This window comes from Phoenix dactylifera, unplaced genomic scaffold, assembly GCF_009389715.1.
Source record: "Phoenix dactylifera cultivar Barhee BC4 unplaced genomic scaffold, palm_55x_up_171113_PBpolish2nd_filt_p 000609F, whole genome shotgun sequence".
Classification (NCBI taxonomy): Eukaryota; Viridiplantae; Streptophyta; class Magnoliopsida; order Arecales; family Arecaceae; genus Phoenix; species Phoenix dactylifera.
The window spans coordinates 175873-202826 of record NW_024068005.1 but is presented as its reverse complement, the minus strand read 5'-3'; the positions used below and the strand labels follow the sequence as shown (position 1 = coordinate 202826).

General features: G+C 38.0%; 2 protein-coding genes across 3 annotated transcripts; one reads left to right on the top strand and one right to left on the bottom strand.

The window, feature by feature from the left end:
* The first annotated feature begins 369 nt into the window (after positions 1–369).
* Positions 370–9801, top strand: LOC103720236 (uncharacterized methyltransferase At1g78140, chloroplastic-like). Its single transcript, XM_008809846.3, has 8 exons — positions 370–567; positions 2787–2887; positions 3044–3184; positions 6435–6516; positions 6849–7039; positions 7227–7338; positions 8306–8413; positions 9227–9801. The coding sequence occupies exons 1-8, from the start codon at positions 424–426 to the stop codon at positions 9365–9367; spliced, it is 1020 nt and encodes a 339-aa protein (XP_008808068.2). The 5' UTR covers positions 370–423; the 3' UTR covers positions 9368–9801.
* A 1534-nt stretch (positions 9802–11335) lies between these two features.
* LOC103720237 (eukaryotic translation initiation factor 3 subunit I-like) lies at positions 11336–25410 on the bottom strand. Of its 2 annotated transcripts, XM_008809847.4 has the most exons (8): positions 25084–25410; positions 21206–21421; positions 18731–18858; positions 16083–16202; positions 15881–15970; positions 15275–15361; positions 15081–15160; positions 11336–11712 (listed from the first exon to the last, which is right to left on the bottom strand). In XM_008809847.4, the coding sequence occupies exons 1-8, from the start codon at positions 25265–25267 to the stop codon at positions 11637–11639; spliced, it is 981 nt and encodes a 326-aa protein (XP_008808069.2). In that variant the 5' UTR covers positions 25268–25410; the 3' UTR covers positions 11336–11636. The 2 variants fall into 2 exon arrangements, with proteins under 2 accessions (XP_008808069.2, XP_008808070.2); XM_008809848.4 differs by lacking the exon at positions 21206–21421.
* Between the last annotated feature and the right edge of the window lie 1544 nt (positions 25411–26954).

The following is a 26954-nucleotide window of genomic DNA, read 5'->3' as shown; positions in this document are numbered from 1 at the left end:
ACCTGTATGGATAAGAATAGATTTATCCGAGATACATATTTTTTTAATGAGGTTTCAGGAAAAATAAAGGTGTCTACGAGTCACCACAGCAACCATGAAGACAAATCCTGGGAAAGACACAGGAGACGCCTAAATCTTGCCTCCAATTCACCACAAAAGCATCCTTTGCGGTGCCAAAGTTGCGACGTAAACACTTTACTGCACACAATCCTTGCATCAAGCCATCAACGCATGCAACCGCGGGTTCGGGGTGTATATTTCGCGCGAACGGATGATTGATATCCTTAACATAATCTGCACCGTCCGATCGCTGGTGGGAGCGACTAAAACTGCCTGCGGCGCCTAATTTAAGATAGGCCTCGAGCCTTCGACATCTACTCAGAAAATATATAGCAGGGGGGACGAGGAAGAACAGCGGAGAGAATGGCCGCGGCCGTGGGGAGCCTGAGGGCCTTCGTTCCTCGTCGCTGCCTCCGCAACCGTGGGTGTCCAAGCGCGAAGCCTCCGCTCTCGGTTCGGATTCGAGCCTCCTCTTCCGTCACCGCCAGCGTCGAGGCTAACCCCGTGGTAAACAGGGCTCTCTCTTGATCTAAAATTTCGTGGTTCTTATTCTTCATTTTGGTTACCAATCCGATCTTTCTTTCTTCATGGGTTTTCTTCATCCATCGTAAATCTTGATTAGAGTTTGATGCTGATCATTGCAAAGAACTACAAATGATGTTTATGTAACAGGGAATGAAGAATCGCAATTTACGTGACCTGTATCCACCGTGCTACTATCATTGTTTCGAAAAATTAGATTATGATTAACAAATCCAGTCGATTTTTTGTCCTTAAATTTTGTGATGCTTAGCTTAAACGTTTACGGGATGTCCCTTTTTTTCCCCCCTTTCTTGTGAATGTAATGGAGGGCCGAAGTCCACCAGCTTCTATTAGAGGAAAAAGGAGAAAAAATTTACAGGTTCCCTGTAAAGTAGGGAGAAAAGAAGAGGAAAATGGGATGTCGGATGATTAAAAATGTGGGATTTTTTAGTTCATTTTAGTTCAAAAAATTTTAAAAAAAATGACATTTTTGGTGGATGAATTTATTGGTAATATAGGCAGTAGTTTGGAGGGTGATAGGCTGTTGAGGGTCACGGATTTAGAATTTCAGCAGAGATGAACAGGGTGTTGTCTCAGATAGATGATGTTATAGTCTTTTTATCACCTGATCAAAATCTAATTTTTGATCGCAATGAGATGGAACAGAGGATTTTTTATTTTTTATTTGCTGTAATTTTGCTATAGGAGCATCCGACAAGAGACAAAAATGGCAGAATTATGGAGCCTTATAAGTTACCTCTCAAGCAATTGAACTTGGAAAAAAAGAAACTTGGGTCTCAGCATCAACCAGCATGCCTATTTTTCTACAATAGGAGCATCCTACAAGAGACAAAAATAGCAAAATAGTGAAGCCTGATAAGCTACCTCTCAAGCAATTGAACTGGGAAAATTGAAAAAAGAAACTTGGGTCTGAGCATCACCCAACATGCCTTATTGAAAACGTGTGGAGTTGGGCTTACTTTCTTTCAACATCCATTCCTAGTAACTGTCTACAACCTTCTTCCAACAAAAAAAGGAAATCATCACTTCCATCCATTTTTTTTAGGTACCATCCTTTGTGTTTTTGACCATTAAATTCTAATAACTATTTATTGTGATCTCTTTGAATTCTCTTCTGGGTATATGCGTAGCTCTGCCTCCATTATCCTTGAACTATACTGGTACAACTAATGATTCATATAATATTCTAGCTTCCACCATACTTATTCCTAGTTTTTTACACATCCATCATTCTCATCATACGTATTATCTGTCTAGACTTAGTCCTAGTTTTTAACACATCCATCATTCTCATCTTATGTATTATCTGCCTAGACCTTATTTAGTGCTCCAAATTTTTGTTGGTAGTACTAGCCACATCATTGCATCATTATGTTATCCTTTAGTCTGTACAAAGATAACACAAAAGTATACCTCCTTTCTCATGTATAATAGATCAAACATAAAGGAAGTTATCACAAAGGAGCACTTCTTGGTCCTTTATGCTCACCAAGACTATATTTGACTTTAATATCCAAGCAAATGACCTCCCAAATATATGATTTAGGTTTCTAGGTATTTTGATAACATAGATTATGACCAATAGTGTGAATTTTCCATCCAGAATGTCCATCTCTGATTTTGAATTGATAGATTTTGTTTCCAATCCTTCTGGAAAGAATGTCCATCTCACTCTCACTCTAGCATATATCTATGTACATATAGTTGTGCAACCATGTTGTAATAGCTGGTCACGCAAAACCTATTACACCACTTCCAATGGATCCAAAAGCTAATAGTTAGGGCCTGTTAACATGAAGCCACAAACACATCAACTTAGTAACTATTCTTAAATGAAGTAATTAATAATGCTTTGACAATTCATCTTCGAGCTTTATTTTTCAAAAATATTATACATATTGCTGTAGAAGGATTAAAGTCTTTCATTGTGGTGGTGCGCCAGCCTGGCATTGGCATGATAAAATTTTTACTATGCCTTGCCATGTGCCATCTCAATACTGGCACGGTTTGGATGGCAGCATGCCAAGTAGTGTGCATGCCCCATATCATGCCAATGCAGCATTGAGGTAAGGGACTGAACAATAGCAAATTGCATATTGTTCAGTGTTGTGCTTTGCTGGTTGGCACTTAAATTATGAATGTTGTTGTCTCTGATAACCTTTTCTCTGCTCTTGTGTTTTCAGGATCCTATTCCAGATGCAAAAGTTAGCACTGGGATGAATAATTTAGGCTGTCCTGTTTGTTATTATCCATTAATCAGTAAAAGTAATGCAAGCCAAACTGTGTAAGTTATCTGATTTTGCCTTGATAGAAGGATGCTCTTCTCTACCTGTCAGCTTTTGATCCCTAAGATAATGAAGATCGTTTCCCCAGTGTTCTTACAGTTTTAAATCATATGCTAATCGTTTATTTTATGTTGCACTGGATGAGTTTATTACAGAGCATCACCAGCTGGGTCTGATGTTGAATGCCATATTTGCAAGAAAGATTACTTCAATAATGGAATATATCTGGATCTGACAGTATCTAGTGGCTCAAAAGAGTACACTGAAACTGTGCCAGCTGGAACAGAACTTTTTAGGTACTATTTACCTTTAAACTTTTAAAGAATTCTATATCATATCTGTTGCTAATTTTAAATGACAAAATCACATTAGATCATTACAGACTTTCCATCTCAGCATTTACAGACCTATACACATAGTTAAGTAATGGAACTATGATTTTGTCCATAGCGTGATCCTTGACCTCTTATAGGATGCACAAATGTCTCAAATGGATCCTCATATATGTATCAAATTACTTGATATGATTTGCATAGGTTAACATAAAACTTTCCCCAAAAAAATTCATAAGTTAACATAAAAATTTCACTATATTTGTGAAGTCACTAGGTTGCTTTGTTGTTTGATCCTTATGCATCCGTTGTGTATTATAAAATCGAGCAAGTTTTTTTTTGGAAGATATATGCTATTTGCAGGGTGAGGGAATCCCAAACAGATTTGCAAGTTCTATGTATTGAAGAGATTAACTATGAATAACACTCAAATCATTACTAAAACACACAATTCTTTGCAATTCCATGTTGCGTTATAAATGTTAGGAGCCATGATCAGTTAAGGAGAGGGATGCAAGACTAATAGTGAGATGCAAGGAAAGGGATTGGGAGATTTTGACAAGAAGGGTGTTGCTCCACATGATTGTCTCTGGTTATCATTGTTGAGCTCTAGTTATTGGGTCAGAGATAAAATAATAGCAGAAACTGGAGTGGAATGAGTGGGCATGGGAACTTATTTTTTCCCATTTCATTCCTTAGGAGTCCAAGGGTAGGTAATGCTCAATCTGTCCAAAATCATCTAAAGAGGAACACTGAAAAAGAGTTTTACCTTAAAACTGATGCAAAATAGGATAAAAATAAGAAGGGGTTATCTACTAATGCTATAGAAAATCTCTTGCTACCTCTATCTTCTAGGTTACTCAAAATGAAAATTCTAAATCCTAAAGTTCTCCCTGCCAATTTTTTTAATTTTTTTCCTTCTTTTTTATTTGGGTGGTGGAACAAGCCTTTCACTTGTGATTTTTTTTCTGTATACTTGTTAGTTTAAAGTACAGTAGCTATTCCTCCTCTCAATGAGTCACGGTTTGCAGTTTTCCATCCAATATCATGTAGTTGTTCTTGGTACTTGAGTTGTTAGGGTCATGTATAGAGGACTGTACCTGCATGTATCATGAAGGATTTGAAGGAGGGAGCTGGGGTGGGGTTTTGTCTTGGTTTTGCCCAAGGATCACCAAACCGGTACTGTATCGGGTACTGGTCGGCGCCCGGATCGATTCGGACCGGTACCGAACCAGCAAAAAAGGCCACAGGTGCAGCACGCACGCGGCGCCACAGCCACAACGCACGACGCGCTATGGCAGATCGATCCAGACTCGATGCCGGTTCGCACTGAGTCCTGGCTGAACTCTGGTTCCGTCCGGTTCGCTCTTATATCGGCCTGTTAGGGGTCGGAACCGTTTTGTATGCCCGTACCGATCCGATCAACAACCGGGTCGACACAGTTCGGCCTGAGCCAGGCGGTACAACCCGGTTCAGCATTCATTGGTTTTGCCTCAGTATCAATACTGGAGCTGAAGCTGCTTAGATTTGTAAAGGTTTTCTCTTCCTGCTGGAGTTCCCTTCTAAGTCTAGTGCTTCTTCTAGAGTATCAGCAGAAGGCCCTTTCACAACCCAAGAGGGATTCTAAATTTTTGAAGAATGAAAATGTTCTATTCAGGTTTTCTGGATACTTTTACTTTAGTCAGTACTTAATAGCTAACCCTCCACTGTTTTGACATCAAATTTTAGGATGTAGGAGGCCAATGGAAACTGATGCTAATACGAACAAAAATGGAACTTGTAACTAGCTTTGCAAGGAAGCTTTAGGAGCATTTCTCACTGTGGTTTCCAATGTGTCATCCATTTAGGTCCTACAAGGTTGTGTCAGAACATACTTTTCTCCTACTAGCTTTGTCATGAATACTCTTAAATCTCAAACGATTGTTGATCTCTTTCTGATAATCTCTTTTATGAATGTATGAATATTTCCTAAGTTTGTGCCATCCTGTTGGAACAGCATTCTTTTGGCTCTTTGCCTTGTTTGTGCATCTAAAATACATAAAATTTAACGGCAGCAAAAGATATCTTTCCCCTTAGTCTAGATACTTTGCAAGTCTAGGGAAATTTTGAAGGATTGCTCTTTAGTTCCACAAGCTCAGCTGTGACCAATAATGTAGATTTCCCTACCTGCGCACCAAGCATATAGGTTATATGAAAAGCTCTTCACTTACCTAGATTTGCCATTGCTAGGGATTCAATATTGATGTAAGTTTGACTACTGGTCATAAAATGTGCTCTATCCTTTTAGGGAGCCTTTTTCTTAACATCGAGTTGTGTGCTATTGCTAACCCAATATGATGGTCCTAGAATCTGTTCTATGCTTTTAGATAGCCTTTCTCATCATTGAGTTGTGTGCTGTGGCTGAACCATATTTGGTAGGAAAAGGCTTTCTCAACATTAATGTTGAGACTTTCTCAACTTTCATGGAGTCTCTCTCTCTCTCTCTCTCTCTCTCTCTCTCTCTCTATCTCTCTCTGTGTGTGTGCGCGCGCGTGCGCGCGCGCGCGTGTATGTGTGTGTGTGTGTGTGTGTCAATTGTCATTTGGTATCCAAAATTTAATCCTGATTTGACTGCTGAAGAATATCATGCCAATCAGATCTGTAAGCCTTTTGAGCTTGCCTCTTAGATAAATAAAATTTATCTCAATTAGCATGAGATTCTTTTTTCATTCAATAGTACATTTTTCCCCTATCCATGCAGCCTATTTAAAAGAATAGGAGTCCTTCGGCACCATTTGTGATGTTGCATTGTTGTCTGTTAACAAGTTAGCAGATTGGTTATCAAATGGTTCTTTGTTTAAACTATGTATCATTTCATCAGGTATGTTACTGACTGATTACCTATTTTAATATCTTAGTCCTGGATCTAGGGAATTAATGTGCATCTCTTTGTTTGCATTGAATGCTATAAAAATGATAAATAGAGGAAAATTTTAAAAAAAAACACCTTGTTTAGTACTTACATATTATGTGTGGGAGTAAATGATGGCTTGGAAATCTGATGTAAAACAACTTTGCAGAACATCTTGACTACGTCACCCTTGTAAAGAGACGATAAGAAACTCCTGCTACGTTGACCTATTTTATTGAGCTATAGGTAGTCAAAGAGCAAGAAACTGATTCACTTTGAGTGGAACTTGCACGTTTCATTCTTACTGACTGTTTATTGGAACAGGAGTCAATTGGTTTCATTTCTTTATGAAAGGGGATGGCGACAAAATTTCATATGGGGTGGTTTCCCTGGCCCACAAAGAGAGGTTTTGTAGTTTACCGACTTCCAGCTATATATTGTTGTCCATTGTAAATTGATAAATGACTCATTTGTATTGTTGCAGTCTTTCATTTCAGCAACTTTTTTTTTATGCAGTTTATACAAGTATGAGCTAGGAGATACTAACAATTTTACTCTTCTTAGAATTCTGAGAAAACTCATCAAAAGTTTGGAAAGTTTTCTCTGAAGTACCAATAAGAAGCATAATTGAACCACTTTATAATATACATTGTGTGATATGAATTTTTCAGGTTTATTTTCCTTGTGGTTTTCACATTTGTCCAATATCAAAATTTCGCTGATATTCTTGTACTGCAGTTTGAAATGGCTAAAGTTTACCTTACACCAACCATTGGAGGAACTATTGTCGATGCAAGTTGTGGAAGTGGCTTGTTTTCAAGGCTATTTGCTGAAAGTGGAATGTATTCACTTGTTGTTGCTTTGGATTTCTCAGAGAATATGCTGCTGCAGTGTGATGAATTCATTAAGCAGAAGGGCATTTCAAAAGAGTTGGTTTTTCTCCTTCCACATAAGCTAATGTTCTTATATATCAATAGAGATTGTCAGGACCTTCAGAATTATCTTGCAAAAATCTTTCAAAATAAAAAGTTATATGAAGGCTTAGTATCTTACAGGTAGTTTATATCTCAGGTTGCAATTTTTTAAAAGAACTAAAATCATGCAAGTTTTCTGCAGGAATTTAATCTTGGTCAGAGCTGATATCTCTAGACTTCCATTTATTTCAAGTTCCATTGATGCTGTGCATGCTGGTGCTGCATTACATTGTTGGCCTTCACCATCCACTGCTGTGAGTGCATTCTCCACTCAACTTTTCTTTAGTGAACAAGTTAAAACTCAGGAGACCGAGTTTCACAGTGCAAGATATGTCTAGGAGCTTAAGCAGTTAAATTAGGATACATAGATTATATGTTCGAGAAGGTGCTCTACTGTGTGGTGTTAAGCTCGCTCTCTCTGCTTGGCACCATCACTGTACCCTCTAACCATCACCACCATGACAAATCCGAGCCTACCAAAAGCTTGTCTTCTCCTCTATGATCTAACCCTATATTAAATTACTAGAGACTACTTTATGATCAATGCTGACCTAATATTATGCCCGCTAGTTGATTGACTTGGTTTGAAGCCTTTGTGCAGTTGTACTGCTCATCTTAGTGGTTCTCCGAGTCATGATTGTTTACTGGTTGGTGTTGGAAAAAAAGGTTGACACTAAGGTGGTCACAGAGGCTTGGTTCAGCTTTTACCAGGGTCCTAGTTCCAACACCAAACCTATATCTTGTTGCCATGGTCCTTTGATTAGTCTGGAACTCGCGTCATGAAATAGTGAAAGAAAAAGGACAGTCATTTCTCAATCTGTGTTGAGCTTCGCAGCATGGTTTTTTACCTATTTAAGCCTTAATTCTCAATCATTAGTAGGCCAAAGGCCAGCATGATTTTGTTTGTATTGCAGAACTAAAAGTTTCGAACATCAGTTAGCTAGTTACGGTTCTTATAGTTGGTTTTCTTATCCATTTCTTTAGATTATCCAGTAAAAAGAAAGCATACCATAGTGCATCAGTAAATTAAATTATTATTTATGTTCATATTCTTTCCAATAAAACTTTTGAGTTGGTTTTGTTTAATTATTGAAAGAAGGAATAATGAATTCAGCTCCTTGCTTTTGTCTCCCCCATAATAAATAACTTTATGGCAATGAAAGAAAAGTACTTTCCTTCTCCAATCTGAATTTTCCTTCTCTTACCTGAATTGTCTTGTAGGTCGCAGAAATAAGTCGAGTACTCCGCCCTGGAGGTGTATTTGTTGCCACAACATTTGTTCTTGATACTATTCCTCCAGCTGTTCCAATCTTCAGAGCAATACGTGAGGTAATACCTTATTCGGCCAATATAGAAAACATTTGATTCATTTATATATGAAAATAAAAATAATGGGCTGCAAGCAGGAGGAAAAAATAATATTTTCTCATCTATACAGTGCTACTGTTGGAATTTCATTAGTTGTTTAGACAGCCCCACTTTTCCAATTTGAAATGAGTATAAACGTTAACCATCAACCAATGGGAAATTCATGATCTCAAAATCCCACATGCTTGCTAACAATGTTGTGATAAACATAGTATGCTTTTGCATTTTTCCTAAAATCAACCTTGCATGGAAAAAGCTAGGTTCCTTTTGTTTTTTTTTCTTTTTGTATTCTTGTGCACTTCTAACTGGCTATGTTTTTTTTTAAACCTTTTGAGGAGGAAATTTTAATTGGCTAAGCTGTGTCCTAAAAAAATTTGGCATGTTTCATATTGCCTTTTTCCTACTTTCTGTTTTTTTTAAAAAAAAAGAATCAAGAGAAAAATAGGTTTCGTGTTATCAATCACTCCCACCACCAGCCAGCGGCGACCAACATTACCGTTGCTGCCACCATTGCAGCTGCTGCCACTGCCACTATCCTGCTTGCTTCTACCTTGGCCTTCACTTCTAATAACAACCGTTGCTAGAAGCTAGAATAGGGATGGTTTTTATTTTTTTATGTTTACAAAAATAAACGTAGTTAACCACACCAAATATGTTTATATTGTTGATTTTTTAAAATGAAATATTTTTTTATTTTTATAAATAGGAAATTGAATGTAATACCAAATATAACCTCAAATCGCTTAATTTGCCTTTTCTTTTTTATCCTTACAGCTTTATACCCGAACCTCAGGCCAACACCTCTATCTGTCAGAAGGTGAACTCGAAGATATCTGCAGTGCATGTGGTTTGATTGGTTTTACGCGCATCAGGAATGGATCCTTTATCATGATCTCTGCAACCAAACCGGGCTAATCATCCTGTTGATGTCAACCATTGTGCTGATCATCAGTAGTCTCTATAACAAGTTATTTTTAAAGCTGCATCATTGGAATGGCCAATATTTGTTTGTTCTCTTGTACATGGGTTAAGGTTTTTGGTGGTTGGTGGTGGCTTCTTGTCTTTCAAGAAACTTAATACAGATTACTCTGGCGGGTGCATGGCCCAAGTCATCTATACACCATTGAAGGACATGATTATAGTTTTGTTAGAAAAAGGGGACATCTGCGTATGTTTGTTCATAGAGATTAGCTTAGTCGCTTCCTTAAATAATCAAAATTTGCATGAGAAGATTCACCCCATTTTAGCTAGCAAGAGGGAGGCAGTTAATCATCTGATCTATTGATTTATAACTTGGTTTGTATGCCTACTTCCTATCTGACCTATCAATTAAAGAAATGTTCTAGTTCTGCAGTGCGAGCTTGACTGTTACTTTGAGATGGTAGATTTCTTTCATGAGCAAGGGGCTCTCTTCCTTACTTATCATACAACAAATGAACGTCCTTAGGGAGACGTGTGAACAACTGAAATATGATTGATTACTGGCGTTGAGTATTGATGCACTTGATAGCAAGTGGTGGCCGGCAAATAATAGCCGGCGGTAGGTAGAGATGGCAGTGGTGGGTGAAGGAGGTGGTAGTAGGCAGCTGCTAATTTTCAATAACGGTTAAGAACTATAGCTTTTAGCTTTTACAATTTTGGAAAATTGGATCCTAGTTTCGAAAAACTAAAACTAAAAATTGGATTACCTTTTGTTGTCTTGGTTTTTATATTTCAATAAGAATAAAAATTGGAAACCAGCAATCATCCAAAAAAGGTTCCAAGTTTGTGGCGTCTGAAATCTGCTTATTTTTCCCCCCTCATTCACCGTAGATTGCAGTGTCAAGCTTGGAAGAAATAAAGCGGGATGTTGATGCAGCTACAGGCACTTCAGAAAGCTCAGAGCGAATGAAACCTTGATTCATTTGTTCACTAGTTTAAGGACATTTGCTGAATGAATGTGCCCTAAATTTTTATTTAGGGATTTTTAATAGCCAAGACTCTGGTAAGGAAATTTCTTACAAAACTAGGAAAATGGAAGTTATGATCACTGAAGAAAGGGGAAGGGAAAGTGATTTATAAAATTTCCACATAGCTACACTGCATGAGATATGTCTGACCCCAACGCATTTTTTCCCATCTCGCACATTTCCTCTCCCTCCATTTTCAGATTTTAACCACAAGATCAAAGATTCAAATTTTCTAAAAACAGTTATTGATTTTATTTAAGTAATTTTTTTATTAAAAATAAATAAAAATTCAAAAAATCAAGTCTTTTCATCATATATTTACATTTACTTCATAATTAAAAATAAAATTATCATGCCCATGGTATGATATTATTACAGAACTTCGCAAAGATCACCCATCGAGATCCTCTGACTCTAATGTTTCAGTAGGACCAAGATTTTTAATACTGATAAAAGAAATTTTATAAGAGATCCATCACATAAACAACCACGTCTTCTTTCTTTCTTTATTTTTTTTGGTCTTCCATCAAACGTCAGAGGAAATGGTGGCACTTAAGATGGTATAGAATGTCAGCTGTTGACAATGGTACCGGGTGGCAAGTAATGGATAGTTTGGTGGACTGGGTTAATTTAACAACAGGCTTTCTAATACAATTGGATTGAAGAGGGCCTCATCAGAAGGCTAACTCAAGCTTCAGAGGCTCTGAAAGTGCTGTGGGTACTGCAGGGTGGATCATGGTGAGTTCAAGGTGGTATCCAAAACACGTAAATCATTTAACCTATGAGGACCACCAATAAGCCGAATACACTGAGATCAGGCAAAAAGACAACTGACAGCAGAACATCAACCATGCCAGGATCCCAAAACTCAGCCCTAGTTCGATACGAAATCCCCGCCCAACCAATAGCCAGCAACTGGGGCAACCCTAGCACATCAGCATAAGTAACACTTTCGATAGCAGTTTATATTTCTCAAAGCCAGTGGTATGGAGTTGAATTATTACATAAGATCTAATTTAAGGAGGCAGCAAAGCTGCAAGACACCTTCGCAGAGTAACCAATCATTGGAAATGATGTTACCTATAGAACTTCGGACACAAACCAAAGAGGGAAATGTGTCTATAGATTAGCATCAAATCATCTCTAGGGTATCGCACTTACAAGAAACAAAAAAGTATGACGGGGAAAAAGAATTAATGAACCGGTCATCCTCAATTTCAGGTAATGTGCTGAAATCACATTTTGATGTTGAAGTAATCAGGGTCAAAGTGATGCAACCTCACGTAACCATCCTCACCACCACTTGCGAAGCTATCCAACACAGAAAATAATAATTAGTATGGGGTCACATGTTTGAAAGATTTCTGTAGCATGAATCTCATATCCCATTAATTGCCAGCAATATACAGCAAGTTCTAGCCCCAAAAAAAAAATAATGTACAGCAAGTATATGGTAAATGGCATTTATAGCAATTTAAATAACAAGACCATAATTCCCTTAAGAAAAGGGTGTAATACTAATACCAACACCATCCCTCAAAAAAGAAAAAAAAAGCAACCAATTTAAGCTCTTTCTAAACATTATACAAAGGTTGCAGCAAAAGATTTGAACGATAATATAGTGGACAAGTCGTTGATGTTCAATTAAGCAAGAAATGCCTTGCCAAATTATGGAAGATTTGGGATATTCAACAAGGACATCAACTTAATATATATATATATATATATCTTTTTTAATACAGCATGTGGACCAATGAATACTTGCCTGCATTAAAAGCATACATGCCTTTGGTGAAGGCCTCCTGCAGCTAGAGCCCCTCAACATCATATATTAGAACTTGATGATTCCGTTACCACATCTTAAATCATGCCAAGAGTCATTGTTTCTAGTCTAACAAGTTATGCATCTATGTACTTTTCTGTCTTTGGTGGGCCAAAACTCATACGCAAGATAGGCCATTCATGTCGAATAAGAGCACATTTCGCTTACATGCCTAGGTGTATCACAAGCTAAATTCATGGTAATGAGAAAAGGTTCTGAAAATGTCCTGATATTCTTTTTTTTCAAGGGAAAGGCAGGTCAATCCACCCATATATCCTCATATTCAAGAACTATATATGCATACAAAAGACTAAATCCAACTACATGGCCTATGACATCTCAATGATCAATTACTGATGATAATGGCATGGCAGTAGGGGTGTGAAAAAAAGCAGGCCAAACTACGAACCCAAACCGATCCGGTCACTTCAGTTGAGTTTAAGCTGGGTTTTTCTAGAGTCAGTTTAGTTTCAGTTTAAAAAAATTTCAAACCGAAAAAATTGGTGCAGTTTCATTTTGGATTTTTGAAAAAACCAACCCTGATATATGTGTGTATTTTCCCTTCAGTGGTTCAGCCCTAACCCTAATCCTTTTTCATGGGTCTCCTCCCCACTCGGACAACCACCAATCACCCCTTCTTTCTCTCACCATCTCTTCCCCTCACCACTCCAGCCACTGGCGCCTCCTCATACTGCCAATCGATAGTGAGCCAATGGCGTCATCGCCCGGCAGCTAAAGCAGCTGCAATGGGTGGGGGAGATGGCCCTCATGCCTCGTGGGGTGTCTCATCTCTTTCAAGCCCCACTATCTCGTCATGAAGCTCGGCTCTTGGAACCTACCCCAATTCCTTTCTTTTGATTCTTGAAATCGGAAGTACGACAAGAGAGAGATTTTGGAGTCAGCTGTATATAAGGAATTGGAGAGCATCCAAAATCCTTCTTTGATCTAACTTGACTGTAGTCCTGTTTTCTCTTACTCTCCTTCTCCTTTGGGTTTTGTAGATGGATTTTTTCAATATAAACTCTAAGAAAACCATCATGAACTGGCAACGTTCGGATCTTCTCAACATGATGCAATGAACCAAGAAGGGTGCAACCAGAATTTTGAGTGCACATAGAATTTTCAGTGCTCATAGACCAGGGCGACCAGAAGAAGTATTGATAGGCACTAAAGGATCTCCCCTGCCTCAAGTAATTCTTTCCACTTAAAAATGCAAATTATTAAAGATTCAACCATTAAGGGCATTGCTTAAGATTGCTGAACTAAAGGTACTATACAAAATATTCAACTTTGGATTATCATTTTCCCTAGTGAACTATTAGATCCTACTCAAAAAAAAAAAACACAAAACAGAAGAATAACTTAAGTATTCTCGATATGGTGATCAATATTATTGTGCTATAGCATATGCATGTGCAATACGATTATTAAGGCCCAGAAGATGAGAAAGTCTGCACATGGATAAGAATAAAATTTAGAAAATCTCACATTAATTGCATTAACAGCATAAGGCATATGTGTACATGGTACAAAAATGAAATGCATAGATCTGATCCAACAAAAAGTGGCATTAGGCTTGTTCATTATGGTTGAATAATATCTGATAATACTAAAGTTATTCTAACTTTACTGAAAGTTCTGCCAAAGTGCTAACTTTTATATTAGATGAATTGACTAATATAGAACAAGCTTAAGAAGGGTCGTAGAGAATAAATATTGGAAAGTATAAACTTGTTTCCAAATAGGCCCTATATAGATACGTGTCAATATGAAGTGGGAAAAAATATACACAAAACATAGACAAAGTATAAAGAAGCATAGGCAGTGGAGGAACAGCATCCACCCTAGAGAGATTAACTAAACTGATATACAAGCTTTGTATCCTTAATCATCACTGAAAAGACAAGCTCTTTTTATTGATCGTTACAGAGAATCCAACTATGTTTTCACTTGAAAAGTAATGTAATCATTATTCTGAGTGTATTTTTCAGAAGGCATTGGCCAAAAACCAGCATGCTTCAAAGTATGACCGAAAACCTAAAATTAATTAATCTTGAAGAAAAAATAACACAGAAAACCCATGACCCTAGTGCAACTCTGTTAAGGTTTTAAATACTGTGGTATCCTGCCGTCCTAGTTTTTGCATGCGCCCAACACTTGGGATGGTGGATGTCCTATCCCAACCCATCCCAGCTCATTTCCCAACACTCAGGAGTCAGGAATGTACCATCCCCACACTTGGGGCAGTGGGATGCCCCACTGTTCCACTGGTATTTAGAACCATGAACTTAAAACCAGCCATTCAACAAAAATCTAATTCCCATTGAAGTATTGAACTTAGGGTTTTCCTTAAATTATGATGTTGTGCAGTATAGACTAATACTTTCCAACTTTGACTGGAACACTTGCCTAGCATAAAGTTATATAACTTTCCCAAAGTATGTGTATACTCTGTACCGTCATGTGGTAGGTACATTCATGTATGAGAAACTCAACCTTTTGTCCATACAACTGACTAAAGACATGCAAGCTTCCAGCTTCAGTAACACCTAAATAACTCTGATAAATTGTAGAAAAAAGGCATCCAAAAGAATACATTAAGAATGTTGCAAAAAAAGTCACTAGAATTTGTCATTGGGAACCAAAGAATGATCAAGATTCAAAAACAAGACCTTAAAGAAAAGCATATATGTGGAAAACATATAAAACATGTGAAATGCATGAAATGATAAATGCAATGGCACCATTCATACACGTGCACAATCATGCAAGAATGTTGTTTAGTGAGTTTAGAATTTAAGTTTCAAAAATAGAAAATTCAAAAGTTAAAATGTAACAAAAGGAGAACAGAAATAACCTTCTTCCATCAGGATTGAAGGCCAAAGCATTAATTGGTCCAAAATGCCCTTTCACACCCCCAATTTCCTCTTGAAGAATCTGTTCAACAAAGAGAAAAAACAAATTCTTAAAGCCTAAAGAATTGAATCAATGGCATAACATTACTCAAGGAATTCAAACCTTAGTTGAAAAGGTAATATAAACATTGCTTACCTTGTGAAAGAATTTTGCTTCAAACTTCCCAGCACGACGATCGGTAGTTGTAACATGTGATGCATCCTGACCACCTCCAATCACCACCTGAAGGAAATCAAATGCCATGATTATTTCTCAGAAACAGATTCATCCTTTAGGTGCATTAAACTACAAAGTTCTGATTGGCATCTTGTGAGTCATTAATCAATCAAAGTTCCAGTCTGAACGGGCAGAACACCAACTGGACTTTTACCAGATGATTTAGATAAAAGTATATAGAATTGTAAAAAGTGTACAGTTGCATATATCAAAAGCAACATGGGAGCACAGAATATCATTTTTGTAACAGACTTTAATGAAAAACAGAAGTCCTGAACACAGGCAGGCAAAGGCAAATAAGATGCAAATCAGATAGTTTGCAAAGCCTTGTAGTGCAGACAAGATGGAAGTGATTCCAATATTATAAAGTCTAAACTGACAAATTCATGCATGCTTGTGCAGTTGTCCAGTTGTGACTGGGTGGTTGGCTCTGTGTCTGAGTGCTAAGCTGCATCTGGATGCTTCACACCAACCAATAATTGCTCAAATGCAGATAAACAAAAGGGAGGTCCATTTAGAGCTTACATGATCAAGAAGTGGAGATATCGCACATGCATTGACTGGGCGTTCAGTCACGTATGCCTTGATAAGAGTTAGTGTTCTGGCATCCCAGAGCTAAGGAAATTACATAAAATTGGTATTAGCAGAGATACTATTGTCCAAATAGAATTACTGTGAGGGGAAATCTTATTTGATATAGATCATGAGAATCGATAAGCTACAATACCTTGGCAGATTTATCCAATGATCCAGAGAGGAAATGAGACCCACTGGCAGACTTTGACAGAGAAGTGATAGGTTTCTGATGACCAGTTTCTTTATCGGATTTTTTCAGCAGCTGCCCAGTCTACAGAAAAGAAAGCCCCCAAAATCATATATTTTCATGAAACGGCAGTGATTAAGAAGAAATTTCATAGATAACTATATGGAAAGAAAAGCATCAATGTTAACCATTATGACAAGTCTCCTGCTCATTTAAGTTCTACTATGGCATCATTCAAAATAAAAAAGAATTAACTCATTAACCAAAAAAAAGGGTTCCAGTTTCCAAACCTCTAGCTGGTAATGCAAGGAAGAAAAAATCAACCAAGCTGAATATATGAATTTGGGGGCGAGTGGTTTGAATGGGAAAAGCAGGACATCCAGAAGTTAGCATACAAAGTTCAAACTTCAAAGTTCAAACCAAAGCAAAAATATGAAGTAAAAAAATTGTATCTGCTAGAGTACTAATTTTACAGAAGCAGATTTCCCTAGTCTGGTGATCCCTATTTTTTTTCCCAGCGGAGTTCATGAATGATGGAGATACATGTTCAGATTGACCTGACACAAGAAGCATCAGGGCTTCATATAACACTTGCTAGACTTACCAGGTCAATTTAAAAGCTATAGGTTTTAAGCTACTTCACCAACCAGGAGTCTTCTGCAATTTAATTTTTTCACTACATACATCACACATTATTACAAATGTTAGTTGGACATATGACACAGGTACCAAGCATCCCGTCTGGAAAATCCAATACAGGAATCTTCAAGAAATTGACATCGGAACACATAATTACATTATATACGCATGTGTAAATATGTGCCTATATACATGTATAATGAATAATAAGCTTGAGTTATGCACCTTTAAGTACATAAAATTTGATAAAATGCTTGCTAATTTTATGTTAGATTTGATGATTTTCACATAGAAGTTGCAAAAATTGATACATGATGATGATGACATCACGGCATGATGGAATGAAGTATCAAGGAATGTCATAAAGTGTACCAAGTGTCCAACTTTGGAGGGTCCAGGTAACAGTAGTTAGAGACTATGTAAAGTCTACAATGTTAATCGAGTGAAGAACTAAGAGAATCAAACTGTAAATTCCTAATTCATTAGGTCAAAAGAGGATTACAAATTGGTAGGAATTGAACCAATTCACGATACAGTGCAATGAAATATGAAAAACAAAATGAGTGCATAAGAAATACTATAGAATGGTCAAATAAATCTTATATGCAGCAAATTTTGCTTATATAGCTCCTTCTAAAAATTAATTTTATCATTTATCTCATGGCTCTTGATTGAAAAAGAAAAAACCAAAGGTTATATGAATCAAGAAAACAAAATTTTCTCATCTTACCAAAGTTATTATGGAAAAGCAAATTGCAAATTACAAGTCTGACCCTGAATGAAGCAAGTAAAAGTGAACAAACTTTAAGGCGAGCAATAAAGAAGAGGCTGATGCCAGCATAGATCTACACTACATTCCAAAAACAAGGTGCATATAAATTTAAAAAGCGCTAAACTCTAGATATCTGAAATGAATGTGAGAAGAAAATTTAAACAGAGATAGAAATCACCTGGAGAGAGAAACTTATCTCATATAGAGCTAATAATTACTCAAGCAGACTAAACGAACAGAAAAGCAACTAGAGTTGATCAAAAGTTTTGATGACACAAACAACAATCTCACATGCAAAAATAAATGAGAATAATTTATCTGCTAAGGGAATAATATCCATAATTATAACTACAATCATCAAAAACTCATCCTAACTATTCAAGGACTGGTATGAATCCTCATGTATCAACTGCAGCACGATTTTAAGCTATAGAGAAAATGACCAGGGGTGTTCCTCAGTCATATAGGGGGCAATAAGATAACAATTGACAAGAACAGAAGATCACTCAGCAACAAACATCAGTGTAAGCATTCCAGTCATTGAAAAAGGGCTTAAAATCCCCAACAAGGAAACTAAGAATAAAAAAAATCAAATAAAAATACCCAGTATGATGTCAAGAATTGAAAGAGTCTTTAATTTTGATTCCAAGGTACACATGAGGAAAGGTCAAGATGGTTGAAAGAAACAAATAGAAAATAATGGAAAGTACTATTATCTTCACAATGAAAGGAGGTTTTATAACTTTGTTTAGCCATTATATTCTAGAGATTCACAAGCGATGATGCAAGAAACATGACAGAGTTTTTATCTCAACATTTTTGCCATGACAGTAAGAGATACATGTGAGCAAGGATTGCCGAACCAGGCCGTACCGCCCGGTTTGGGCCAAATCAAGCCGACCCGGTCTCTGACTGGGTCGGTTTGCTTATGGAAAACGGTTCCGGCCAAAACCACAGTAACACTGGCCGGAACCGGACAAAACCCAACGGTTCCGTCTGGTTCGAACTGGTACCGAACCGGACTGGGCGTTGACAGGTACGGCATCCAGTACCAGTTCAGCAATCCTCGCATGTGAGGTATACATAAAAGAATGGGGGTGCACATATAATCATGTTCTATATATATAATGCCAAATAAGCAAACAAGTGCAAGCCATTCAGAATGGATAAAATTTTATAGATGAGATATTCAGTGACCGACCTCCGAATCCCATATACGGATCACAGCATCTTCTCCGGCACTTATTATGGTCTTATTTAAAGGTCCCCAGACAGCCCTATTGATTCTCCCATGAGGACCCTTGATTGTAAGCACTGATTCACCAGTCTCTGCCCAAAGAGAAAAAGGCCAAGAATTTTGTATAACAACAAGGCAGTGAACAGTCAAACATATGTCATATTGTTAATTTTGCTTTCTAATATGTGTTACGTAGTCAGCCCCTTGTCAAGAAAGACAGCCTCTCAGCCATCAGAAAGTTTCAACAATGAATGGCTTTACAATAGAGTCAAAATCCTAAGTTCACCTGTCCAAAGTAGATAGCAAGAAATACGCAATGCATACCAGTCAGCAGCAATAATGTTGCCTAAACAAAAAAAAAAGATGACCAAGCAGCAGCCAACCATAAGGCTGTTCATGGTGCACTGCAAGATCACCGCAAACATCAACAAGAAAGAGAGAGAGAGAGGAGGGGTGGGGAGGAAGAGCTTACAAAACTTATAAAAATATCCAAAGCATGCAAAATCACACGTATCATTTTTTCAGTTAATTAATTAAGCTCATTCAAATGACATCATGCAGATTGCTTTCTCCATTTTTTAGTGTATATGCAATACATAAATGATATAGAGAAAAGCAACTTCACAACAATGGGGCAGAAAATGGAGCAACACAAAAAGAAAAAAATAAAATTAGTGCCCCACAGAGGACTTGCTCAGCTAAAAAGAAAATATTATTTAAAAGAGATAATAAATAAAGATCAACTTCAAACCTCCAACCAAATGATGTGGAGAAGCAAGTCCCAACTGGACCTTCCGAAGTGTTAACATCCTTGCTCAATCCAACAACTTCAACAAAATGAAAAGGTAGTTAAAATAAGGCTAATATTGACTGGAAGATCTTGAAAGATCTCCTGGCAGGAGAAAAAATATGCATATGACAAAATGGTCCCAAAATCACCATCACAACTAAACTCATTTGCCATCTTTCCTTTTATTAGAAAGTAATGACAGAGCTAATATCCCAGGACATCTAGACCACCCGTAAAACATGGAACTACCAAACTGAATCATGCAGGTCAAAGCATGAACGCCTCTTTTGTGAGAACTGAACAGAGTGAGCTTAAAATGAAGCTCCCTTAACATCCTGACTTCAAATTCTATTGTCATCAACCTCACTTGTAAGTTAGTAATGCCATCAGAGCTTCAATGGGCCTCTAAGCTCCAGCAAAGCGGGTGAAAAAAAAGAAATTTTTAACAGAAATGATGTGAATACTCGATTATTCCATACTTTACCAAAAGAAATGTGGCATAAGTATAAAACAAAAGAAGGGCAAGAAATACACAATGCATACCAGTCAGCAGCAATGATATTGCCTAAACAAAAAATACAAGTAAGCAGCAGCCAACAATCTGGCAGTTAATGGTGCACTGCAAAGATCCTACTCTTCCACGAGAGAGAGAGAGAGAAAGAGAGAGAGAGAGAGAGAGAGAGAGAGAGAGAGAGAGAGGTGGGCCTAGAAAACTTACACAAAAAACTAAGTATGCAAAATCATTGTATCATTTATTTTTCAATTGATTGATTAAGCTTATTCAACTGACTTCATGCTAGGTAGTACCATGTATATGTGCCTTATATATATACACATATGCACATATATATACATATTCATATATGTATATACATCCATACATACATACAAATATATATATATATATATATATATATATATATATATATATGAATGTAATGTGTGATACATAAAATGATATAGAGCAAGCAACACTTTGACATAAATGCGGCAGAAAATGGAGTCACAACCAGAACCAGAAAACGATAAAGACCCCATACAGGACTCACTCATCTAAAAGAATATATATTAAGAAGAGATAATAAATGAAGATCAACTTCAGACCTCCAACCAAATGATCAAGAAGCATGTCCAACTGGATGCTTCAAAGTGTTAACAACCTGTGTTCGGTCCAACAACTCCAACCAAATGTAAGGCAGTCCAAATGAGGCTAATATTATCATATGGCTGATTGGAAAATAACTAAGATATCCTGGCAGCAACCTCAAACTCACCAACACAACTAACGTCATCTTTCATTTTACTAGAAAGTTGGGATGGAGAGAGATTATACCAGGACAACTAGACCACCCACAGAACTTGGGGCTACCAAACTAAATCATGTAGGTCAAAGCAAGGATGCCTATTTGAGAGGACAGTATAGAGTGAGCTTAAAATAATGCTCCCCTTAACATCTTGCCTTCAAATTCAAATGTCATCATCTTCACATGTAAGTTGGCAATGTCATAATCTTCAATGGATCTATAAGCTCCAGCAAACCAAAACAAGGGAAATTGTTAACAGCAATGTGTCCATACTCCTAGACTCCATATTGTATCAGAACATTGCAAAAAAAAAAGTATAAAAGGAAAAGGGAAATTAAATCATACGTTGACTAGGATCTCTGGCAATTCTTTTCACTTGAATGGTGGAAGGCAGGCCCATAAATGGGTCTGTTGTGATTACAGCAAGCTTATCACCAACAGAAAAATCTACAGCTCTAGCTGGAGAATCAAAGTTAAAAGAGTAAAGCTGGACCCCTGTCTGCACATTCCACAGCTTCACAGTCTGGTCAGCACTGCCAGTGATAAGTCGTGTAGAATCCCCTAAATGCATTAAAAAAAAGAAAGATGAAGATAAGTATATGAACATTTTCTTCTCTAGCATCAACAAACAGGGACAAAGCAGTATAATTGTTCCAAAACTTTATCAAGCTGGTTTCAGGCATAGAATATTCCACACCTCAAAACCAGAAAACTCATTCTCAATGCTGCACATATTATATTTCTCCACTATATATTAGATATAATTGTTCTCTCTCTCTTGGCCCCCACACTACGCATCCCCCCCCCCCCCCCCGGGGAAGAAAAAAGGAAAAAAAGAGGGGAAAAAAGAAGAAGATAATAAGACATATACCCCAAAACTCATCCTTGCCTCCTTTGCTCACCAATGCTCTCAAACACCCACCCCGCCCCCTGCCCCCCTGCTTATTTCTCCTCTCTAACCAACAAATACTTGAGAACTACCCCATACCTAATTATCATCTAATATGGATCTATGCTTGCAAATTAAGTTTAGGTTCAGCTCCTAGTTCTATATACGTGACTTTGGCTTGGTTACAAGATTAACTAAACCTAACTCTACCTGTTGCCAAACCTGATCTTGTTCATGCTTGTAGCTCAGACCATCATATTAAAGGACTTACCTACAACTACACACAAATATGATATTTGTCTGTCTCTTTCCAACTCTTTGGATGAGAATTGATAAATCTAATCCTAGCTCGACCTTTTGCCAAAGGTGGTCTTGTTTATGCTTGTAGCTCGGGCCATCATAGTAAAAGACTTACCTACAACCACACAAATATGAGAATTATCTCTCTCTCCCAACTCTTTTGATGCAAACAAAATTTTTCTCCACTTCAGTGCACTTGCACAATCAGGCAACATACAACAAGAAAAATTAATCCTTTTTAACATCCCTAATGTTCCAACTACAGTTTCCATTGACACCTAATAAGAAGAAACATTAACTAGTGCACCTATAAACATATGCAAAAGGTTGTAACTTCCATTAAAACTTCAAAGCTACGTCAATCTTCAATACAAGTTATGGCACACAAAGATATGTTTGTCTTGGACTCTTTGCCAAACTCTTAATATCTATTATTTGTTTCAAAAAAGCTTCACAGTTCAAATCCTATAACAAAGCACAAAATGGTTTTTGCTCCATATTCCAGAAGATAAAGAAAGTAGTTTTACACTATCAAAGAAAAGCAGAAGCATGCTTCATACATTTCTTACCATTTTCTAAGTTCAAATTCATTTTGACATCATGTTTTGACCACTAGCAAGGGGAACTGTTATTATAGTTTAAAACATGGTCCTGCTTGGATACAGGCATCAGGTATCCATTTGACATGGCACACAACTGATGAGGAGGAGGATGAAAGTGGCCCAGAAAAGGAAAAATTCCTGATATTGAGGATGCCATGGAAATATAAATTCACAGGGATAGTATAAGTAACTTTTAGAAACCGGTTATCCCAAAAATCAGAAGTAATATATCCCATGTCTACTCCCAGTCAGACAAACTCCTCCCCACTTCATCTCCTCACTCCCTTCTACCCACATGAGAGAAATCCAAGTGACAACAAAATCAAGCATCCTAACAGGACCTACAAGACCTAAGAAATAATTTGCAATTTTAACCATAGTACAATACTCCCACTTTCTCAAAGCAAAGAAGGGATTGAATTCATAGTTTTAAGAATTGTTGGAAGCTTCAAATCTTTAATCATATGTAGCTTCAATCAAGGGTCATCCATGAGCTCCCACTCCAACTTCAGGGCACACATAAAGTTTCTTGCTCCTAGAACGAGCTACTCTAACATGCCAATATGATTATAATTTGAACACATCAACTATTACAACTAATGCCTAACAATATTAATATTTATGTTGCAAAAAATTTTAAAACTGTGTAACATTTGTTATATATGTATTATTGTTAGGAGTCATTAATAAGAAATGTGTAGAATTTTACCTCAGGTTAGTATTTTATTTAAGAAGTTTCCTGCTTGTGGATCTCAATCTAAATATGTAACCTAGTCCCACTAGTTTATGTCAAAAAGAACTGAAGAAGGTTGACATATTCAATGAAAATCATAAGGAAAATTACTAATGTAATATGTCTCCTAGCTTATATGGTATGTTTTAACATTGTGCACCTATAGATGTCATCCATCACAGCTAACTAAAATCACCCATCCACTGATCATGAAAAAGAAGATGAAATGAACAACCAGACAAGTTCAGATGCGCATGACTGTACATATTACATCTTTAAGCTATATTTCAAGCAGTCATGCTTCCTGAGTTCTTCTGGACTGCACAAAAGGAATCTACTCCCTCTTCTAGCAACAAGCATTTATAGTCAAACAAACAACCTTCCAAACATCTCAAGTCAAAGCATGTACCTCTCACTCTTAAGGTTGGTGTAAAAGTTTCCAAATTGTATCAATTTTCTCTTCCTTAAATACTTCACACAAATGCTCCAATTGTTATTTAAGATTATGTATTAGAAAAACTAGAGTAAAATAGATTTTCCCAGCAAAAGAGTCTGCTTCAAACCAAATTCTGATGCAACTTCTCATAAAAACTCACAAGAATTCCAATGATTCATTGCATGTCACACATCAAAGACTTTATTCAGAGCATAGTCCCCATTGAGTAACTACAACAGAGTTCTATACTGTACATATCATTAAAGGCCAAACCATCCCACCGTAATATACCGTTCAGTGCTTCAAGCTAAATTCCCTTAAATCATGATTAATAGTCAATTTATTGGTTGAATTTTTTTCCTTATCTGCATGCTTTTAACTTTCTTTTAGAAATTTTCAGTTGTATCCATTACCCATACTCTATCTTGGAAAATAAAAATGATATAAATATAGTGCAAACTTAAAGGGTATAGATAATGTACCAAAATGCACCAGTAGTTGCAAATTATAAGTCAAACCATAATATGGTGTTATTGAGGAGGGTGGTGGCATATGCAATTGACACCAAATGATCAATGATGATAATCCCCCAAGAAGCAATATGTTTAATGCTTAAAAGGTTACCCTACTTCACACACTTTCCTTCTCATTCAATTGATACACAAATTATTGTACATAGTAAATACTGGTAAGAACAAAAGTAGTTTGTTAGTTGGGATGTAAATGTTATCATATTGCTTGATGAGACAGACGTTTCAAAGTACTATCGATAAGCAATGAAAGATACGGACAAGCAAAATGAAATTCCCAGAATTATTCCCTCAAACCCATCTGTCCCATCCTGCTAGAAGAGAGGCATGGGCATGTCCTATATTGAGCATTGAGCTATAATAAGCATTGAGTACGAGCAAGATGCCAACGACAGGAAAGACCAATAAGACATTGCATTATGTGGATGACATCACAAAACTTTCTTCAGAATTTCATAGCAGATCCCCTAGGGATGACACCTAACCATGAGCCCTTCCAAAATCCCTCCTTTTTATCACATATAGGTAAAGAAGCCGAACTTCTCTCTAGATACATGACCAATTCACCAAGGAAAACGGGGGAAAAAAATATTTTTCCCTCAATACAACTTAATCGATGCTAAAAAGAAAGGTTTCATAGAAAATAAAATAAAATCCCAGAAACAAAATCCCTCTCAAAAAAAAAAACAAGAAAGGTAAGGATAAAGAAGCTAAAAGACAAGGTGGAACTCACGGGAGACATCACAGCACCAGACAGCGCCGTTGTGGCCTTTATAGGTGCCGAGGCGCTCGCCATTGTCGGCGAACCAGACGGTCGGCGTGTGGTCCTTGGCGCAGGAGAAAAGGAGATCTCCCTCCCGGTTGTACTTGAGGAACGTGAGCGGCCTCTCGTGGCCCTTCATCAGGATCGGCCTCATCTTGCGAGCTCCTCAGCGATGCCCTATATATCCCCTTCGATAAACGAAGCGAGACCTTGGAACGAAAACCCTACCCCTAGACGGCAAGAATCCTAGCGGAGGGTGAGCGCTGTCGAATGGAGAGATCGCCGGAGGAGTCGGGGAAGGCGGAAAGCCGAAAGCTGCGACTGACGTCGGTTTAGGGCTTATAGGGCTCTAGCGAGAAAGTCGGCAACGTTGACTCGACGACTGCCGAGTTTTTTTGTTTTTTGGTAACTCAACTGCCAAGTTTTTAAGGCTAATGTTGAACCCAACTTCGGTTGTCTAAAATGGTGCACTCGACTTAATGTCTCGGTTGGGGTCGGGTTAGGCAGCGATGGGTTGTGATACGCCTCCAAACTGGCTATAGCTTACCAAAAGATCCAACCAATCAAAATGCGCTACGGCCCCAATACGTGGCAGATCGGGAGCAGCCACTGGGCGAACTTAGCCCCATACCGTCGAGCTTGCATATCAGAAGCTCTTCACATTTAGCTACATTCTAACAGGGGGACCTAGTGATCATCGAGATCCCATGATGTGACAAGCATGATGTCGTCTGCATGCGAAGTATTCACACCTAATGTTTAGGTCGTACTTTAGCCAGTCACTTCCAGTCGACCCATGTGCCCTAATTCTCTGATGGTAGGTAAACTCCTCCACTGACTATACACAAAATGGAGGGGGCAAAGGAGGTAAAAATGTAAGAAGAACACCCTAACAAAATGAGAGACAATCTTTTTCTATTCTAGGATAACTACACTAACTTAAGCATTGGACTGTCCCTGCCAGATACACTCCGGCTAGAAAACTTCTTTGCTCTATGTTGTTTCGGGTCGGAGCATTGCCATCCACGAGAATCTCAGCCATAGTGACCGAGCGCCACTCACCTTCCCCAACCCAAGCCGAAGCAGCCGACTTTGAGCTCTCCAGCATTGTCATGCCATTCGTCGTGGTGCTTGAGGCCAATCAATTCTTAGTGACAACAGATTGGCACTAAAGGAAAGGCAGAGATTACCCAAAGAGGTTTCATCTTTTCGTCACTATAAAGTCTCAAAGGGTGCAGCCAATATCTTCTAATCCTCAGCCAAATACGTTGAAAGAATCCAGTGGCTTTTTACAAAGCCCGCGGAGGGCTCTACCCCTGCCAGAGCCATAGACGGTTCCAGTGGTGATCTATGAACAATTTCAAGTGCCCCTTCAATAAGTCCAGGCACTGACTATTGCGATCCAACACATGCAGCAGCCAGTTGCCCCCTAATAGCCATAGCAACAAGAGGCCTACAAGCAGGATCACTGTGAGGGTCTGAAGTACTCAGGTCGACACTCCCCACCTCGGAGAGGGGGCAAGTGCCTCCTAACCAACCTTCCTGTTGTTCCAACCCTGGCAAGGCTCCATGCATCTCATACAATCAGCTATGGAGACATGTGTAGGAGGACCCATCCCGATCCATTGACTCTCCCTCTTGAGAGGAGTCGGCCTCTAGCCATTTCTCCTCCCACTGACCTGATGGGGTCTCCAGGAGGGAGGCCTGCCTCGATCATAAGCTCGAAGAGATGTGCCAGTGCCTTAAAGACCTTTGTCAGCACCAGGCTAGTCAAGATCAAGATGTAGAGTTCACCATTGAACCCCCATTCTCAATGAAGATAATGGGGGAGCTGGTTCCTC

What these genes read in the sequence shown, in the direction of transcription:
- LOC103720236 (XM_008809846.3), top strand. Translation starts at nt 424, where the DNA reads ATGGCCGCGGCCGTGGGGAGCCTGAGGGCCTTCGTTCCTCGTCGCTGC. An exon ending in GCGTCGAGGCTAACCCCGTG is followed by an intron (nt 568 to 2,786) that starts GTAAACAGGGCT and finishes TTGTGTTTTCAG; the next exon opens with GATCCTATTCCAGATGCAAA. An exon ending in AGTAATGCAAGCCAAACTGT is followed by an intron (nt 2,888 to 3,043) that starts GTAAGTTATCTG and finishes AGTTTATTACAG; the next exon opens with AGCATCACCAGCTGGGTCTG.
- LOC103720237 (XM_008809847.4), bottom strand. Translation starts at nt 25,267, where the DNA reads ATGAGGCCGATCCTGATGAAGGGCCACGAGAGGCCGCTCACGTTCCTC. An exon ending in TCCGTATATGGGATTCGGAG is followed by an intron (nt 16,203 to 18,730) that starts GTCGGTCACTGA and finishes TCTTTTCTGTAG; the next exon opens with ACTGGGCAGCTGCTGAAAAA. An exon ending in AAGCAAAATTCTTTCACAAG is followed by an intron (nt 15,161 to 15,274) that starts GTAAGCAATGTT and finishes TTTGTTGAACAG; the next exon opens with ATTCTTCAAGAGGAAATTGG.